Source organism: Emys orbicularis, chromosome 24 (assembly GCF_028017835.1).
Source record: "Emys orbicularis isolate rEmyOrb1 chromosome 24, rEmyOrb1.hap1, whole genome shotgun sequence".
In the NCBI taxonomy this organism is placed as follows: Eukaryota; Metazoa; Chordata; order Testudines; family Emydidae; genus Emys; species Emys orbicularis.
In genome coordinates, this window is record NC_088706.1 from 6,350,882 (window position 1) to 6,370,780 (window position 19,899).

Here is a 19,899-nt window from a genome sequence, read left to right on the forward strand (position 1 = left end):
GCACCTAAGGCCCATGACAGCACCAGCTGTGCTCCCACTCCAGCAGCGATACACAGCACTGATGCAGGGATCTCAAAGCTTCTCACCTGCACTCACAGCAACCCCTGGGCCATAGCGAAGTATCATCATCCCCATTTTACAGCTGGGGAAACACAAGGCACAAAGAAGTGACATGACTTGCCCAGCCCCACCCAGCAAGTCCGTGGTAGAGCTGGGACCAGAACTCAGATCTCCCACCGCCCAGTCTGTGGCTCTAACCACAAAACCACGCTGCTTCTCTGTAACCACAGGTGGGGTTATCAAGGGCAGGTGTATGTAATTCCTGGGGAATTCAGCAAACAAGCGATGTCTATGGAGGAGAAAACAATGGCCAGCAAATCTCACACGTGAGCGCGGCTCTCGGGGATGACAGGAAAGGCTGGTGCTGGGCTGATTACGTGCTGCCTTCAGGCTGGAGCCTTGGGGGGCAGGGAATTGGGGTGCCCCCGGATTTAGTGGTGTTCAACCCCGTTGCTCAAGAATATTCAGAGGCGAGGGGGCAGGTTCTCAGTCATGTCTCTTGCTTTCCTTGAACTTGTGCTGCTCCCACGGCTTCCGGCCCTTGTGCTGCTTAGAGTCCCGCTTCCCGCTTTCGTCATGCCGGTGCTCCTTGCGGCCTGGCCCTTGGGGTGGTGAGTCGGGCTTGGGGTGGCGGCCCTTCCCCTCGTCCCGCCTGGGCCGCTCCCCCCGCTCCTTCCCCTCCCTCCGCTTGCCCTCCTTCCCCTCCCCACGGGCTCTCTTGCTGCTGCGCTGCTGCCCCTCCTCCTCCTCCTCCTCCGAGCCTGCTGGGGGCGCCCTGTGCATTTTGCTGGCCTGGCCCTCTGGGGGCCTGTCCTTGGGCTTCATCTCCTTCTTGACGCCTCTCTCCAGCTGAGCCACCACACTCTCTCTGGGCTTCTCTACCTCCTTCTCCAGCGCGCTCGGCTTCTGGCCCCTTCTCGGCTCTGCCCTGCCCGGGGAGTCCTGCTGCATTCCTTCCACCTTGGCTTCAGGATCTTCTGCTTCTTCCAGCTCCAACCAGCTCAACCAGCTCTTGAAAAACCACAGCTCTCCCTGCAGGGGACAGCAGCGCAAGGCAACGGGCCCGCTCTTACCACCGGGTCCTGGGCCAGCCCAGGGCGCCAGGACCCTCGTCTGTCTGTCCGGCCATTGCCATGGCAGCTGGCGCGAACTCCATCTTTAAAGAAGACACAAGCAGTTCCGTGCAGGACCCTGCCTCGTTCCCTCCTGTTTACAGAGAGCCTTGGCCCTGCTCTGGCGTGGCATGTGACCTACCAAGCTGGTCTGTGGCCCCCGGGCACTCGGAGCAGCAGCCAGACAAGCTCAGAGCTCCCTAGTGCCTGCAGGGCAGACCTACCTGTTATCAAGAGGGGCTGGGACGGTCCCATCTGCACTAGCAGTGACCTGGCCCGGGGGTGCCTGGTGCCAGGGCTGTCGGCAATGCCTCAAACACCACAGCCATGGGCTCTCAAGCTCCCTTTTACCAGCTCAGCATTTACTGAAGCTGGGCCTGATTCTGGGACATGGCGAGTGTCCCTGGGTGACGTAAAGTGCCCTCAGTTCCTATCTACTCCAATGGTGCAGGGGCCTGTGTCTCGCAGGATTGGGCCCAATGAGCTGAGACTGGCCTGGCTCCTTCTCTCTAAATGGGTCCCAAGGCTCCAGGTGGCTGTGGCCTGCCCCTGCAGCCCTTCTCCTGGGAGTCACCCCCTGATTTCAATGGGACTGACTGCTCGTGGGAGTAAGGGCTGCAGGATGGGCCCTGTCCAAGGTGAAAGCCCTTCTCGGGGACTCCAGGGCTTCAGTGACGTGTTTGGCTGATTTTCTCAGGTTTGCTGCGGGGGAAGGGGGGAGAGGAGAGGATGGTGCCCCCCCCCCCCCCAGCTCCCTCCCTGACATGGTGCCACAAATGGGTTTCGCTGCCACGACCGCTAGCCCAGCACGTGACTGCGGTCACTAGTGGAGGGCAGAGTTAAAACCTCCCCCGCCCCCCCGGAGCCCAGCGGCTGCTTTTCGGAGATGGTGTCTCCAAGGCCCCTCCTGCACTGCGGCTCCTCGCCTTACCCTCTCGCTGGCACCATCCTTGGGAAGGCTGCACGCAGGCTGGGCCCACAGTCTGGGCTCTGCTTCAGGAACCTCGTCTACATCGATGACATCTGGGAATAGGGTGACCAGACAGCAAGTGTGAAAAATCAGGACAGGAGGTGGGGGGTAATAGGAGCCTATATAAGAAAGACCCAAACAGTGGGACTGTCCCTATAAAATCGGGACATCTGGTCACCCTATCTGGGAACGGGGAGAGAGTGGGCAAGGTCAGCCCTTTGGAGATGCCCAGAGGGAAAGACTGTGCAGTGTTCCTGTGTGCTGGTTCACAGCTGCTGCTTTCCACCCCAGAGCTGGTTACACTTCAATGGGGAATGCATTAGAAATAGGCTCAAGCCAAACGCCTGACCCAGAACTGTCTGACCAAGGAGGACATGCTGGTTCAGATCTGAGCAGGTGCTGTGGATCCATTTTGTTTCTAGATCTATAATATCCAGGGCTCATGAAGTGCAGTACCGAAGCTTGCCTTCACTCCCCCTTGTGGAGGCTTGTCAATAGGGGATACTCCAGGAAATTAATCCACATTAATTTTTAAAGTGGATTAGTTAAACCACATTAAATTGCTGTGTGGATGCTCTTATTCAGAAAAAAATGGCCTTTATCAGAGTTTGCTTAATTCATTTCCAAAATGAATTAAGTCTGAATAAGATAATCACACAAGGATTTAATGTGGTTTAACTAATCCACTTTAAATTTACACCTTTGCTTAATTTGGATTAATTTTCCTTAGTGTCCCCATGTAGACAAGTCCTGGGCGATAGGCAGGTAACTATCATTTATCCTTTGTCTTACAGATGGGGAAACTAAGGCCCAGAGTGAGGACTGGCACCATTTTCAGAGTGCCCACTACTGGTGGGTGCCTCTGTTTTTGGATGCCCAGACTGAGCCCCCTTTTACTACCAAGCCCCAGTATGGCTGGTGGGGCCTAGTCTGAAAATGCTGCCCCATGGATCTAGGTGTGACTAGCTAGGGCAGCAGGAATGAGTAACCTGTAAGTGCTGGAGGAGCTTCTGGAGCTGGTTGGTTCCTGCCTGCACAGAGATTTGGTGAAGGGTTTGGGCTCCCAAGCAGATTTATTGACACAATTCCAGTTCACAGTTCAATCCTTCGCTTCCAGGCTGCGAGAATGCTGCTGAAGGAGACTAAGCCCCGGCAACTGACAGAAAACGGCCACAAGCTGCTCCTGCAGCTCAGGATCTGTCCTGGGCCAGCACAAGGACCCAGTACGGACACTGCCCAACACGTTTATCGGGCAGCAGGAGTTTGCTGCTTGCTTTCAAATCTGCTCAGAATCCATGGGCACTGGACTAGGAGTCCGGAGCCCCAGCTCTGCCCCAGGCCTGCTATTCCAGCTTGGGCAAGGCCCTTCGCTCTCCGTGCCTCTGTTTCCCCTCCCACCCGTCTTGTCTGTTTTGACTGTAAGCTCTTTGAGGCAGAGATGGCGCCTGCTGTGTAATTAGCACACCGGGGTCTAGGTGGCACCGCTAATACAAACCCGCTCCATGGTCAGCAGCAGAGCTGGCTTCCCCCACTCTGTCCCAGGAATGTGTTTCACACCTGAGCCCTCTGGGTGTGAAAAGGGGGGTCAGTCTCCAGGCCCAGCACCCCCCCCCGGGGACAGGCTGCTCCCCAGGAGGACCCTTGATGCTGCGCAGCTCCCAGCCTCACTGCTCTGACGTCTCTCACCTTGGAAGACCTGGAAGCCCATGCTTAGCAGAGCGACAAAGGAGGCGATGAGAATGCACTTGTTGAGGGTAAGCCCCTCCCAGGGGACCTCCTCCTTCATGGGGCCGATGGTGCAGGGCTCAGCCTTCCTTTTCAATGGAAGGGTCTTGGGAACTTACGAGACACAAAGAAAGTGGTGTTACAGTAGGGGAGCAGGCCTGACCTGGCAGAATGGGCTAAGAGGGGGAACAGGGATCCCTTAACATCACCTAGTCTGGTCACAAAGGAGACACAATGGTACAATCCCAAGGGACTCCTGTCTGTTGAGTTGTATCCCAGCCAGTGGAGAGTGGCCCCATCGCAGGGTTGGGCGCATAAGGAGGGGAGTAAATAAGTGGGGATTCTCACTCCCAGCTCCCCCTGGGGTTCACTAGGTCCCCCTGCGGGGAGGGAATCAAGCTACTCCGTTTTGGGCTGTGACTCAATTGCAATTTTGTGTGGCTCTACCGCCAAGGTTCAAAATGGGCCTACTATAAACTGCCCAGCAGGGGGTTTGCTGGATAACTAAAGTCCGGACTCCTGGGTTCTGTTCCAGTTTCTCCGGTGACTCAATAGGGGCAAGTCACTTAGGTCAAAATTTTCAAAAGCGGGGCCCTAAAGTTTAGCGGCTAAATAAGCGGCCTGGTTTTCAGAGGTGGTGGATACCTGCAGCTCCCTATGGAATTGGACTGGGATGCTGGAGAAGAGAACTGAGCTCTATCACCATGCTTGAAGGGTCAGTGCTCCTGGGCCGATAGGAGAAATGCGGACGAGTGTACCTTGTGGCGAAGCAGAGCTGGCTGTCTCCTCCACCCTTTCTACCCTCGTCACGGTCTTCTCCGTGACGACTGGTGTGTCCGTTATGCTTTCCACAAACTCATCTAGATCCTTCTCGATGACGTGCAGCGTGTTCCTCTCCTCCTTCTCTATCCCCTGAAAGATGAATGAAAGTGAATGGGTCACGTGGCCAGAGCAGCTGGGGGAGAGAAGCAAAACAGCTCAGGGGATCTGTCTGCAACTATTATGGAGAAAAAACCAGCAGTGCCGTTGTAAGCCATTGGGGCATGTGTGTTCTAGGGCCCCTTCTGTCCCCAATCGAAAGCACAGGTGGCTGCTAGAGCCCTAGCTGGGAAGCTGGTTTACTCAACAGCTTATGCTTGTATTCTCCGGAGGTCCCTGGTTCAGTGCCTGATACCTTGGCCGTCACACGATTAAAAGACAGAAGACATGAATATGGGAAACAAGAAATATGTTTCTACAATGTATTGACTTATGGAACTCACCACTGATGGACATTATTGAGACAATTACATGAGGACATTTCAGCCAGGGATGTGACAGGTGGCTAGAAATAAGATGAACATATACAGCTATGCTAAGCTAAAAATGGCAAGGGTACTGTGATCACACCAGCTCCTGAAAGCTAAATAGGGCTGGGCTGGGTCAGGTCCTGGGGCAGGACACCTCTAAGAACACCCAGCTCCTGTAGGAAATTACTTGATAGGTAGCAGCACTCTTCTTTCTGATACTTTATCGAGCAAAGTGCCGGGGTGGGGCGGGGGTGGTTCAGATGAGATGTAAAACCAAGGCCCTGACCAGTTCTGGTCATCACAACAGTGGAGGCTTTTACCCTGGTGTTTGCTACATTCCAAACCAGAGATAGTTTGGCTGTAATCCCCTCAGCAACAAACTACAATTATCTGTAATGATGTTTGCAAGATATTATTCCTCCCCCAGATGTCTCTATATGCTGCCTGCACAGACTTCTAAACAAGACGTTGTGCCTGGCTAAGAAGAGACACAGATGGGACTCAATCTGTGTGGAACCCTGGCTGTTTGTCTGTCTGCACGTCGCCATTTTCTTTAGCAAACACCTCCTGTTTAAGAAGGACTGATTCCATCTACACGCACCGTATTCTTCTCCACATCCTGACAAACTATGGAGGAGGACTGTTAAGCAGCTATCGCGCTCCACCCCAGAGGCGGATGAACTGGACAGACTGGTCAAGACCAGCAGGGTGGCAATCTGTGGGACTCGTAACAGCCCGCAATGCAGTTCCCAGCAAGGCTGGTCGGGCTGCGCACAGCTCTCGTGTTTACAGTGTATCCCCCCAGTAGGGAAGAGTTGTTGGCGGGCAGAGAGGACGGGAGAGGTTTGTAAGTGGGTCTAATGAAGGGAACGAGGACAGAGGGGGCTGTAGTTTGTAATGTGATGGGGGGGTGCACCACTGCCCTCTGCTGGAGAGAACCAGACTCACTCACATGTAGTCAATTATGAGGTCCATTAGTGACTTCTACCTAGAGAGGATAAAACCTTAATACTAGTGCCAGCTGCTGGAGGTTCTCCCTTAGGTCAAGTGACAAAGCCTAGATTTGGGAGCAGTTCTAGTCTCTATGCTGCACGTGGGCAGTTTAGCTAATGACTGTGCTGGGCCATGTTTGTACCCACGGATCCGTTCTGATGGGGCCCTATTCAGGGCCTGCCAAGCTCTGTGGGCCATGGCACGCTGAGGAGCCAGTGGTGGTGGTACAGTGCCTGCCAACAAGTGCTCTTTGCGTGTCAAAGCCTGGAAGCCTGAGAAGAGATGACAGCACAAAGGACGAAAACTCAGGGGTAGGGGAAATATTCATTACCTGAGTCTGTCTAATCTCACAGGCTCGACATTTTGCTTGATGACTATGAAGCTGAACCTGACAGGGTTCGAGTATCTGCCGCAGTGTGAGAGATCTACTAGAATCCCTTCTGTATTAGCTCTGCATCTGAAACTCTCCTGCATTATACAATACCCCCCACTGCAGTGTCCCACTCCGCCCCAGAGAGCCCTATCAATCTCTGCCCGGCCTCCTGTGGAAACTGGCAGGGGCTGGGTGGGGAAGCAGGGCTGTGCTGAGCTCAGGATACAATCACGCTCTTGTTGGTTCATTTTATTTATGTGATTCAATCCCTGGCACGTGAACGGGAGCCAAACCTTTGGCAAAAGGCATTTTGCTGAGCACAAGCGCTCTGCTGCCGCTAATCCGCTTTGACGTGTCTGCCCAGAGGACAACGTATCCTTTGGAGAGAGGGAGCTTAGAAACGGAGATAAATTAGGCACCGAGGCCTGGTTCTGGTTCTAGTCCCTTCCTGCTAGGGTACAGAGAGACCAGGGTTCCCCCATGAATCAGACTGCAGAGGTGCAGTACGACTGACTCATGAATAAATGTGTCAGAGGCACCAGTTCCTAGCAGATGGGGGAGAGCTGCCAGTCAACTGAGATCAGTGACGGCAACAGCTGACTAATGATACCTTTGGCTCTGACTGCACACGGGTGGGCTGTGATTCCCCTCAAAGCCCCGCGGAGGCCACGTTTCCAGCTAAATGTTGCCCACAGAAAGGACTCTTGCTTTTGTTCCCAGTGGGGGACATTGGAATTTCCTCACCTGCATAAAGCCAATAGGCCAGCCAGTCCTGTAGTTTGGATCTGACTGTGGCCAATGTCACGTGCTTCAGGGGAAGGTGGAAAACCCTCATGATTCATCGAACTGTGAAAAAGCAGCTGCTGCAGGGAGTCAGTCCTGACCCCCTCTGAGGATTGGTTTACACCTTGAAGCATGAGGACTGATTTCTTTTATGGTTTTATCTTAGTTAGTGTCACTAGACCCAACTGCCCCTGCCCCAATATCCCTGCAGTGAATTGCTGGCATGGAGAGAGGGGTTAAAAGAAGGAGACCGAGCCCAAGGCAGGGATGACCCAGAAGTACTGCAGAGCTCCACTTCTCCTGCTGTGAGAGAAGGCTGCTTACAGCCCAGAGACTGGGGTAGCTTGCTGGGTGGATAAGGGATGAACCGACCCTTAGGAGAATGGCTGGAGTACTGGTTATTTGGAAACAAGCCTTGAACAGAAGGGTAGGGTCCTGCTGAAGGTTTGCTGCATTTCCCTGTTTTGAGTTGTGTTTTTTCCTGATTTTTTTGGACCTTAATACCCTGGAAAGGACTGAAGTGTGCCTTGGCTGGAGGGTTAATGCACTGCTATGTTGGACCCTGTGAGAGACAGTGACCTACCAGTGGAAACCTGTGGCTGGGTGAGTTGTGTCCTGATGGACCACTAGGGGGCAGTGTAGTGGTTAACCTGATCACTGTGATGTTCTAAAGACGGTTTTCTCTCCTGCGGATTGGCTTCCCTTTCATTTCAGTGAGTTCTCTCCTGCTCTTCTGTTATGGGATGAAGTAGACAGGAGGTCTGATTTGGTCTCCTCTCACTCCTGTCTTCCAACTACATGCTCCTAGTTTTATTTCTTCCATTATCATGTTCTCCGTGGTACCTTCAGCAACTCCCCACAAGCCCAGCCTATCAGCCCAGAAATTCCTCTATCACCCCCCCAGAACATCTGCATCCGCTTCCCAACCTCTCCTTTGCATCAGCACCCCTAAGCACCTGCACCCAACATCCCCGCTCGTCAATAATCTTTAACACACTCCTTTGCACATTCAGCTGCTTGTTGGATGCTTAGTAATGGTGAGCTTCCTGCCCAGCATCTTCTCTCCCACTGCCTCACACAACGCCAAGTTGAGCCTAACCCCAGAGCCCTATTAGTTTATGGGAGGCCGTTTTCCACACTTGTGACTGGTCTCTTCCTCCCTGTTTCCCTGAGCCAAGCTATGCCTACAAGTAACAAGCAATGGTCTCCTTGCTACTTTCCTCCTCTACTATAAGGCCTTCTGAGGCACTGTTGCCTAGAGCCTCAGAGGTATTTAGGTTCCCACTGATATCAATGGGAGTTAGGAGCCTAAATACCAGGGAGGATCTGAGCCTGTATGTCCTTACTCCCGTAGAACTCCTGGAGCTGATGAAGCAGAGGTTTTGAGAGCGCATGCCAAGAGCTCTTCCCCCAGGGAATGGAGGGATCAGGGCAATGAGCTATGGAGCCTTTCATGTCTAGGACCAGCCCAGCTTGGTAAGATCCATCTGATGGCGGCTTGGTGGCCTGTGTTAAATGATTGATAGGAAGTGAGCTGAGTCCCAACAGACACCTCACAACCGCCCCCCCTCATTGGCAGTCTGAGGCCCAGGATTGAGTGGGCCATGGGACTCCCCTCCTACCTACAGGGGCAGCCCCTCCTGGCCAGAGTTAAGGCACATTGTCACGACAATACAGTGGATGCTTGCCCTGCACCTGCACCTTTGCTGTGGGCAACCTGAGGCCTTCACTCTCCTGGGCTGTCAATCCAGCGCCTCTCACCAGTGCTAATTTAATCTATCAGAATCATAAGAATCCAAGGCCCTGCTGCTAATTTAACTGGATGTACCAAGTATGCAGGCAAATCTTGGGAAAGGGGTAGTAGGCCCACCCTGCTCCCCAAAATCCAAAGACCAGGCCTCTGCTGCCTTTCTTGTAGACTGTAAGGGCTGTTCCAAACATCCAGTGTCACATAGCCCGGGCCTTCAGCACCGCGAACTTAAGTCTGGAGATAGTTATAAACAGGATTACTAGATAGATGCTACTTACAAGTGAGCTACTGTTTACCTCCTCTTCGCTTTGTAGCACTTCAGCATCTGTTAAAAACAAGTGCAAGCAAAATAAAACAAAGTATGGACAGCATGAGGGGCTCATAGCATGTGATCATCTTGCCACCTAGTGGCCGGCCTGCAGAGAAGATAAAAGCCTTACTACTACTACATCAATAAATTGTCCTTTAACTCAAGGAGCTGTGCATCTGGACCCAAAGGTCCTAGCCTCTATATAGACCACAGAATTGTAGGACTGGAAGGGATCTAGAGAGGTCATGTAGTCCAATCCCCTGCACTCATGGCAGGACTAAGTATTATCTAGACCATTCCTGACACGTGTTTGTCTAACCTCTTAAAAATCGACAATGGAGATTCCCCAACCTCCCTAGGCAATTTATTCCAGTGCTTAACCACCCTGACAGTTAGGAAGTTTTTCCTAATGTCCAACCTAAACCTTCCTTGCTGCAATTTAAGCCCATTGCTTCTTGTGCTATCCTTGGAGGTTAAGAAGAACAATTCTTCTCCCTTCTCCTTCTAACAACCTTTTATGTACTTGAAAACTGTTACCATGCTGCCCGCGGCCCATGAATTCGTGCAGGATTCCAGGGATGAAGTAGTGCTATGTTGCGCAGTGAAGTGGATGCAATTACTGGGGAAGATGTTTGGGTGCTTTTCTCAAATCAGTAATCGCTCAGCAAGGCAGGTTTTCACACTTACAATGAGACGTGGGAAGCAGGAGTTAAAAGCCAGTTCTCACGTGCCACACTGAAAGTTCCCTTTCACAGCAGCAGCCCAATTGGCCTTCAAATGAGAAATCTGGGTGTAGGAATGGAACCTGGAGCTGGCAAGCACCAGGCTAATGAAAGTGATGGGACAAACTCCCTGGACCTCCCAGGCAAAAAAAAAGTGGAGGGAGAAACTGATGTCACCCGCAAAACACATTTATCTGCTGACCAGGCATCCTGGCTTCCTGCTCTGCTCCAGGGATGCACCAAAAACAGGGTCAACATCAGGCGGTGCTGACCGGCAATGGCTAAGGGCCTCCCTTTCTAACCTGATGGAGCCTGAGATGCACAAGAATCCCCTGAAAACGGCGTCTCAGCAAGGCTAGAAAAGGACACTGGATGCTGGCTGTCGTCATTCCTGAAACGATGATCTAAAATACAGTTAGCCTGAGGAACCAAGAGCCGAGATCTCAGAAATCCCCTGTGCTACGGAAGATGACAATAACCCCCCGGGAAGCTGGGAATTTTTGTTTTCCAGTGGAAGATACCATTTATATCTAGTCAGAGCCGATTGAGACCCCGGGGGTCAGGATCTATCATCTGACTCTCCCAACCTACTTTCTCAGCTACGTTTACAGCCCACTAACTGGAGCGCCGCAGCAGCCCCAGCCCGGGGCTCTATGCCATCGGAGGGCAGCTTGGAATCCCAGCTTTCCAACGGCGTGTCGTCCCAGGGCCTGAGCAATTGGAGGCAGATGCTCAGCGCCTCTGAAAGCCGGGTCCTTATTACTGGATCTTGAGACTGTGGCTGTTAACATCCCGTCACAAACGAAGTGTGTAAGAAAAAGCAGGTTGGTAATTGGATTTCTCTGGTGGCTTGATACAGTAAATACAGTGATGGGGCGTCTCCTTGGTTAGCTCTTCACTGTCATTTTCTATTTCCATTGGTTTGGCATGTATCAAAATTCAATACAAACTCATTAAAATAATGCCTCAATTTAATGAGGCTCTATCTATCCTGGGGAAATCTACAGTATTTAAAGGTCCCATCCTGCCCTCATTGAAGTCAACGGCAAAATTCCCTTAGTTTCAGTGAGGGGCCGGATTGGATCTGAATTGCATATGGTATGTGTAAAGGTTCATCAAAGCTCTGGAATTTTTTAAGCTTTGGGCTACTAAAGATTTTCAGGACCAGTAAGATTCCCCACCTCCACCCCCTAGCACTAGTCATGGACCAGTGAATAGTAAGAAAATACAGATTCCTGAAATGTAATTTAAAAGGTCATATCAAGAGCAGAACAATTGAATTTTTCCCTTTTTTCTTTCTGATGTGTAAAGAAGGCCTAATGTATTTACTAATAATTACAAAAGTCTACTTGTGTTCTGCATTAGAAATATCAGGAATGTTAAATCTGGTCTTGCAGAAACCAGGGAGTCAGAAATCCCAACGAAGACCCAGAGATATAGACTGGAACCACTCTCTGATTAAAGATGCAAATATGAAGAATCTTTAACAAAAGAGCTTTTCTCCCAACTGTTTGTCAGGGTTTGAGTAAGAGGCATTCAGAGAACCATACAATCCAAAATATTTTATGCAGTCTGAATAAAAAAGACTTCTCCTCTCACTCCAATGTTGCTATCTTGCTATATATGTTTTAAACCTCCTAGTTCCCCAGACATCCATACAGTGTTCTAGGAAATAGGGTGCAACGGCCCTGAATTTCTAGTATAAGCAAAAAAGCAGAAAAGAGAACGTTTAAAATCTTCTGTTGGGCCTTTAATTAAATGCAATGCTACACAAAGAAGCAAACCTGGGTATAAAAATCTCATATCTTCTCCTTTAGAGGTCACCTTTAAAGAATAAGGCAAATAGTCCAATGCCTGCATTCCTGACATGGATCTTAGCACATCTCTAAAAGCCGGCACTAAGCTCTCTGCAAGTTCTAAGGTCACTTAATAATTTTCAATAAGCCGTTCTCACTGCAAAGATCAGGATTTTAAGCATATAATCCCCTCACAAGACACGTCAAGGAACATTTCCAATGGTATCAGCACAGCCCAACTGCCTTTTAACTCCCTGGAGGCAAGAATAGCCTGTGCATCCACTGCTGGGAAAGTCCTCCTAGTACGGCCTCCGGTGTCAAAGTAGGGATGAGGTACCTTTTCTCACGTCCTCCCTCGAGAGCCTTGGAATTCTCTCTGCCAGCACTGGCAGCTCTTCTATGGTCTCAGGACACTCCAGGTCTCTCTCCAATACCTCACAGGTGCCTGTTGCCATGTCACTTCCAGGGAGTCTTGCTAAATAGAGAGAGAGAGGGGGAAAAACAAATGCATTGCATTCGGCACACAACACAGCTGGCAAGGGGGAGCACTGGCGTCCAAGACAATGGAATTCAGGTGGAGTGCCTGAATGACACAGGTATCCATGTGTGAAAACATCGCTGCAAGCAATCGCTAGCCCTGCTGTACAAGCAATCCCAGCCACAGCACTTCCAGAGAGCCTTTCCGTGGAGGATCTCAAAGCCCTCTCACAACCCTGCTGCGGGCTAGGCCTACTCTAAAGAGGAATAATGCGAGGTACAGAGAGGTTAAGTGACTCAGCCCCACAAGAGTCAGTGCCAGCGCTGGGATTATGTCTCAGGAATTTCCTGGCTCCTAGTCTTGTGCTCAGCCCATTAGACCAGAAATCTTACAAACGTCTATATGTTTAAAGGATCAAGATTCCATGGATCACAGCAGGAAAATACCATCGGTCCTTAAGATCCTGTTAACGGCGCACCCCACTTGAAATGCCCACGTTCTACTGGAATCTGGATACATAAAACTGAGATCCAGCCCATGTGTCATCATTAAAGATCCTATGGCAATTTTCTAAAAATAGAGGTGCAAACCATGGTGTTCTGAACAACTTCCAATTTGGGTAGTGCCACTGTCTCTCTAACTTCCCCCTCAAATTCCACTTCTGCTTTGCGTCCTGCTCTTAACTGTTGGGCAGCGTTGCTGCGTACTGTTAAACAGCTGCAGCGCTCCACCCTGGAGACAGCTGCATTGCAGGGATAGGTGAAGCAAAGCCCTTTGAGGCGAAAGGGGCTGTAGAAAGGGAGGGCTGCTATTGTTAACAGAATGCCAGTGTTCTAATGGCACATGCGCTAACCCCAAAGCAATTAACACTTTCAGTGCTGCTGCTCCCCAATGCAATCTTCTGTGCTCCCCACTGTCAACGGATTAAGGCTAGCGGGCTGTCAGGATGCATCAGGTACATACATTAACTGTTAGGAGGTTCAGAGTTGGACTCTTCCTAAAGCAGGGTTTGCACAGTGAGTTCTGAAATTCTGGGCTCACTCCCCGTTCTGGGTTCACTTCCTTGTCTCTGGGTAGAGTCTCCGAATAGCAAAGCAATCCCCAGCTCCAATACCTGTCCTAGGCACCGCACCAGCCTTTGGTTGCGAAGGTTGTCGCAACAGGGGGACTCCTGAAGCCGTGAAGGGCCCCAGTTGCCCTCTGGGTCCCTCTGTTATAACAATGAAGCCCTTGTCCTCACCCTCTGCCCAAGCTGGGCTGATGCTGCTGGAGCAGGAAGCTTTGTACAAATAGGAGAGTGAGGCTGCTGTCTACCAGGAAGGGAAATTGATGACTTAACAGAAGCACCTTTCTAGTCTCAACAGTTCAGCGCTGAGTCATCGATTCCTCTCCCGTTCTGGGCTGCGGCTGCTCTGCTCAATCTGCAGAAAACCTCCTTTTTCAGACAGCGTTAAGGGAGGTGATGACAGAACTTGAGCCCGGCTGGAATTTCTCCCTCTCCTCAGCCAGTTCACTGACTGCTCCTGCCTCCCAACTCCAGTACATGCTCAACCGGACTAGGAGTGTGATACTGCGCCAAACCAGGAGCCAATACTAGATGTGGTTCGTGGATACCCTGAAGCCCCACGCTCACTAATGGCTGGTACCTGGTCCATTTATGCCGTACCACAGCTGACAGAACTTCTGGGCTGGGAGGGAGCGTGTGCTTACACACGGACACCATTGTTCCAGGATTCCAACAGCTGAATTAGGGTCCTTGTGGACCCCCATTCACACCCATCATATGTCCCTGCCTTCATAAAGCGAGGAAGCCTAAGCTGACAGCTTGGGTCAACAGCGTAGATGGTCAAAATGGTCATAGAACAGGTTCCATCAGCCAGTAGAACAGAATTTGGTTTCATGGGTCAGATCTCTGAGCTCTCACAGCATTTTACAAAGTAGCAGTTAAGATACTAACACTGTGACGACGGCATAGGCCAAATGTGGCAATTACAGCTCACACGCATAGTCTCTGCTATTCAAACTCATTCCTCCACTGTGCTCTCTGAATCCTTTTAAAAGGTCTTGAAAGACTCACCTAAGAATGGCTTCTGGTGTGTTTCCCCTGCACACAACAGTACACTTGTTCTGTTGGTTGTATACTCCTTAGTGCAAAGCTCTGTAAAGAACCTAACGTGTCTGTGGACACCATGGAGATAACATGTAAATAATCCTACAATTCTACCTTCATGTCAGCAATGACTTTTCAGAGATGAGCTCAGGTCCAAGAACTGAAGTTTGACTCCACTAACTCTCACCAAAGAAGCTTCCAAAAATAGCCCCCTTCCCCTCTCCATCAGGTCCTTCAAGATAGCGGAATTACAGGCTCTTTCCAGACACAGATCTGTCCCCGGCTAGCCAGCAACTAACTTCTGACTCCAGGCGCGCATTCCGTGGCCATGGGTTTTCCTGTATTCGCTTAAAAGAGTTAAAATCCCACAAAAGGCATACCTAGGGCTTGAATGCAGCCGTCTTTCCTTCAGCCTCTTGTCTGGCTCAGTCTCTACAGAGTAATATACAGCAACAGGTGCTGACTTCTGCCAGAGCAAAATATCAACCAATCACAGGAAGCTAATGCCACCATAGCTTTCAGATTCAGCCCTGGGAGACAGAAGAGGGTCTGACTTCACTCTGAGCGAGAGAGAGAATAACATGAGGCTCATTTGCTTCCTTTCATGACAGATCCAGCTGCTGCCTTGGCTGCTCCCAGAAACAAGGGACCCATGGAACTGTTATGCGTAGCAGGGATATAGGATGGGAAATGGGAAGGGTGAAGGAGTAGCCTATGAAAAGCAATAGGGTTGGGACTACCCTGCCAGGAATATGGTGCTAGGAAGCCAGGACTGAAAATCTGTCAAACGTTCGTTCCCCAAACTGGAGCTTGTTGAGAGCACAATAGTGCAAAGTGCTTAATTAATGAATGTTTGTAAAGTGCTACTGCATATAGTGCTGAATAGCCGCAAACGCTGCTAACTTGAGTTGAGTAACTCCCCATTTCCAACAGCGTCTGCAAGAGGAGAATCGGGCCGAGTGTTTTCAGACACTCAGGTTACAGAAGGGTAAAAAACGGACGTTATTTCCTAGTGTCAAGAGCAGGTTCTTTATTTGCAGATGGCGCAAATGGCTGAACTTCAACCATAGGACCTGCTCCTATAACCTTTATTCTCATGAGTCCGACTGAAGCCAATGGGGCTACTCATGGAAGGGGGATAAAATTGGGCACCTTGCTGCGTAGAGGTCTGCTCGCAGCTGTGCTGCTGCCCTGTTAACTCAGCCTTGAAAGCCAACCAGCACCAAATGAACTCACCATGGCCCCTCTCCTTTCATCTCACTCAGTCTGATATCTGCCCCTGCCACCCTATTGTGGTGGGGACTTGAAAGCTTAACTGGGAACATTTAAATACTAACATGATTAACCATGAGAATTTCCCCTCTCTTCCCTCCCCTTAACAAAACAAGGAAACTAAATACCCCCCAAAAGGCGTTAACGCAAAAATTCTGTTGCACAGTTAAACAATAGTTTTTAAAAACAGGGAAATGCAAAAAGCAAGGTTCCTCCAGTAATACGACCCACATCGTGGGGATTCTGTGGGCCAGTACCTAGGCCAGAGCTTGGTCCCTGCACGGTGGTGCCAAAAGAGCTGGAAAACCAGGAGTTCTGGACCCTGAGGATACCTCCTGGATATGGGAATCCTTAGGTAGGATACAGCTGCTATAGCAGCGTTCCTCTTGGCTCCTGCTGTGTGTGAATATAGGGGGTGGGAGGCTGTCCACAGGGTCTTTACTCTCTGAGGCTACTGTACTTTATGTGGGACACTGGCTAGCAGCCTGTTGGTCCCACAGCAGAGTGTGTAAAAGGTAACTTTAATACCACTTTTACCTCCACTCCTGAGCTGGACTGGATGCAGCCCAGGATCTGGCCCTATATTTCTAAAAATGGAGGTCCCAGTCCTGTAAACCCTTCCTACTACACGAGTAGTATCACCGGACTCATTGGGACTACTTGCATGTACAAAGACTACTGCAAACCTTTAACTGTGCATGTAGCAATTAGCACAAAAACAGGAGAACATTGTATTGCCAATCCCAAGCATTCAAAAATCATGAAATTGGCTTACACGGCATGACATTTAAAAAAAAGAAGACGTTTGGGTTGTCTTCCTGGGCTTCTGGTTAATCTTTTCAAGCTTTTCTGTCCAAACAAGATGACTAGAAACTTAAGTTTGGAGCTTTTTAAAAAGGAAGTAGAGATTCCTGCGTAATTACCCGACTCCAGCCACTGGGGCTTTCAGAAAAAACAGAGAGAAATTGTTTGTTAAAATATAAATATTTTCAATAGAGCCAAAAGCAACTGAAATATCAGAACAGGGCAGTTTCTTTAATTTCAGTTGCTGTCCCTAGTCTCCAGCCTACGTGATGGGAAATCAGACTTTCCTCCGGGACTCCAAACACAATAGTTAAACATCTGATTGCCCCACTAAAAACTGTATGAGCGAGCGATTCCCTAGGCCTGCGCATAGTCCAGGGCACTGCAAATGCTTTGAAATGGTTCCGTCTGTTTCCTATTGGCAGTTGTTTTTAGGCTGTCAAAGCTTTATTTTACAAAACAGACATGCCACATTAGTTTAAAGATGACCCTTCATTGCTGCTTTATGATGTATCGAATGGCCTGACCTTGTTTCAAGACTTAAGAACCCATTATCTAGCCTTCCCCAGGACCAAAGGGTATTAGCTGAAAGTGAAATGGAAGGAAGTTACTGGGATCACTGACATACCCAATTCACGAAAACAGATCAACATGGAGCCAGATTTGCAAGAGAGTTCAGTTCCATCTAGGCATCAAAATAAGTGGCCAGATTTTAGATATTGGCATAGAAAGTACGCTTATTAAGTTTGCAGATGATACCAAACTGGGAGGGATTGCAACTGCTTTGGAGGATAGGGTCATAATTCAAAATGATCTGGACAAATTGGAGAAATGGTCTGAGGTAAACAGGATGAAGTTTAACAAAGACAAATGCAAAGTGCTCCACTTAGGAAGGAACAATCAGTTTCACACATACAGAATGGGAAGAGACTGTCTAGGAAGGAGTACGGCAGAAAGGGATCTAGGGGTTATAGTGGACCACAAGCTAAATATGAGTCAACAGTGTGATGCTGTTGCAAATAAAGCAAACATGATTCTGAGATGCATTAACAGGTGTGTTGTGAGCAAGACACGAGAAGTCATTCTTCCGCTCTGCTCTACTCTGCGCTGGTTAGGCCTCAATTGGAGTATTGTGTCCAGTTCTGGGCACCGCATTTCAAGAAAGATGTGGAGAAATTGGAGAGGGTCCAGAGAAGAGCAACAAGAATGATTAAAGGTCTTGAGAACATGACCTATGAAGGAAGGCTGAAAGAATTGGGTTTGTTTAGTTTGGAAAAGAGAAGACTGAGAGGGGACATGATAGCAGTTTTCAGGTAGCTAAAAGGTTGTTACAAGGAGGAGGGAGAAAACTTGTTCACCTTAGCCTCTAAGGATAGAACAAGAAGCAATGGGCTTAAACTGCAGCAAGGGAGGTTTAGGTTGGACATTAGGAAAAAGTTCCTAACTGTCAGGGTGGTTAAACACTGGAATAAATTGCCTATGGAGGTTGTGGAATCTCCATCTCTGGAGATATTTAAGAGCAGGTTAGATAAATGTCTGTCAGGGATGGTCTAGACAGTATTTGGTCCTGCCATGAGGGCAGGGGACTGGACTCGATGACCTCTCGAGGTCCCTTCCAGTCCTAGAATCTATGAATCTATGAATTTTCACATGAGATCTGCATGCTGAGGTCTTTTAAAATCCTGGCCCCATTTCTGGATGCTATGCGTTTGAAAGCAAAGCCTATATGGCGTAGTGGTTACTATATGTATTCAGAAAACCAGCAAGGGACTGTACGCTTTTCAGGGTAGGGACTCTGTCTTCCTTCTTTGCGGGGACAATGCCAAGCATGCAATGGGCCCAACTGTTATAGAAATATAACTGCTGATATTGCTAAAGACTGAACCCAAAGCTTTCAGTGGGAGTGGATGTACCTTTAAATAACGACCCTCTGTCTGTACTAACTTGACTGGCTTTTGTTCTTTCTTTATATTTCTTGCTGTGATTTTCCTGCCAAATAAGGTCATTGTAGATAATTAAAAAGGCATATTTGGTTTATTGGGTTTTAGGAGACGTAATGAAAACAAAATTCTCAATGGACTAACTCAAAGCAGAAGGGATTTTGATGCAATCATGTTTCACTTTGTGCTCATGATATCATAATCCTACTACTTCTAGCAGGGATATGGAGCAATCACATTTTGGAACTGCTTTGCTCCAGCTCCGGGCAAAAACCTACTGCTCCGCGCTCCAGCTCCGGACTCCGCTCCAAAGCCCTGACTTTAGAGTCTTCCAGGAAAAACATGGTAGTCAAGACCTGAATTTTTAGTTAAAAAAACAAAAACAAGCAGTGCTTCCCCCACTCTCCTGTTCATAGCCATCACAGAGCAGCAAAATAGGACAAATCCACCCCTCCCCCCATTTACAGGGAATCTCTCAACGTATATACAGGTACCTGCAATGAACAGGGAGTGGGGCTGGTTTGCCTCCACAGGCAAATTCCTCCACATGTTTAGCTCTAAAGAGCTCACTGCCAAGTTATAAACACTCTAGTCTTCACTGGACAGTTAAACCAAGGCAGATGCAGGAAGGAATTTCCCAGAGGCAAATTCTTTTCTAATCCCTTGAAACCCCACTGGATCCCAGTTTCTCACCTGACCCAAATCAGATAAAGAGTCTTTGGGACCAAACGAGCTCAGAGAATCTCCGTAACATTCTCTGAGCTGACGTGAACCACTGAGTTGCTGGATTTTATTTGTTAATGGGAACTTTATTTACTTTACGTACCCCAAGCTGTAATCATGATTCATGACTGGTCTATGTGTGGAAACATCATCTGCTTTACTTCAAATATTCCCATCACTCATGCTCCATTTGGTGGGTTTACGTGGCTGAACTGTGATCTGAGGTGAAATGATAATCAAGGCTCTGTGTAGTCTGCGGCATGACCAGACCAAATCCTGCAGCAGCAAATTCTTACATTCCATAGCAACGTTACTTTATCCAGCTACCAGCATATTTCTCTCTCCCTCCCTTTCCACCCTCCCGCACATACTCCTGTTGCTCACAGTTGAAAAATGCTCATAAACAAAATTAGTTAATGATGATTTTCAACAATGATTAGTGTTGAAGATGGATTTTCGCCATGCCCTCCAGGCAGCTCAGCCCCAAACCACCTCCTCCTTCCCACGTGTGCTACAGAAGGAAGGAGCCAGTAGCCAGTTTGTGGCTCATCCAGGTTTACTAGCTCGCCAATCTATGCCTCTGGCTCCCCTGACTCCATCTCTGGCTATCCAGGCCCTGGCTGCCTGGTTCCATGGAACAGTGCACAGAGAATGCCCTGCAATCCACTCCACCGCTCCACCTACCCCCT

The 19,899-nt window shown here is 49.4% G+C and overlaps 1 protein-coding gene across 1 annotated transcript; it reads right to left on the reverse strand.

The window, feature by feature from the left end:
• Nucleotides 1–546: 546 nt before the first annotated feature.
• On the reverse strand, nucleotides 547–19,329 carry JSRP1 (junctional sarcoplasmic reticulum protein 1). Its single transcript, XM_065422020.1, has 7 exons — nucleotides 19,314–19,329; nucleotides 12,221–12,358; nucleotides 9,334–9,380; nucleotides 4,626–4,779; nucleotides 3,829–3,981; nucleotides 2,104–2,195; nucleotides 547–1,092 (listed from the first exon to the last, which is right to left on the reverse strand). Exons 1-7 carry the CDS (start codon nucleotides 19,327–19,329, stop codon nucleotides 547–549), a joined length of 1,146 nt encoding a protein of 381 aa, XP_065278092.1.
• Between the last annotated feature and the right edge of the window lie 570 nt (nucleotides 19,330–19,899).

Coding starts and splice junctions, on each gene's coding strand:
- JSRP1 (XM_065422020.1), bottom strand. Junction 4,780..9,333: donor AGGTAAACAGTAGCTCACTT/GTAAGTAGCATC, acceptor TTCATCTTTCAG/GGGATAGAGAAGGAGGAGAG. Junction 3,982..4,625: donor CAGCTCTGCTTCGCCACAAG/GTACACTCGTCC, acceptor GTGTCTCGTAAG/TTCCCAAGACCCTTCCATTG.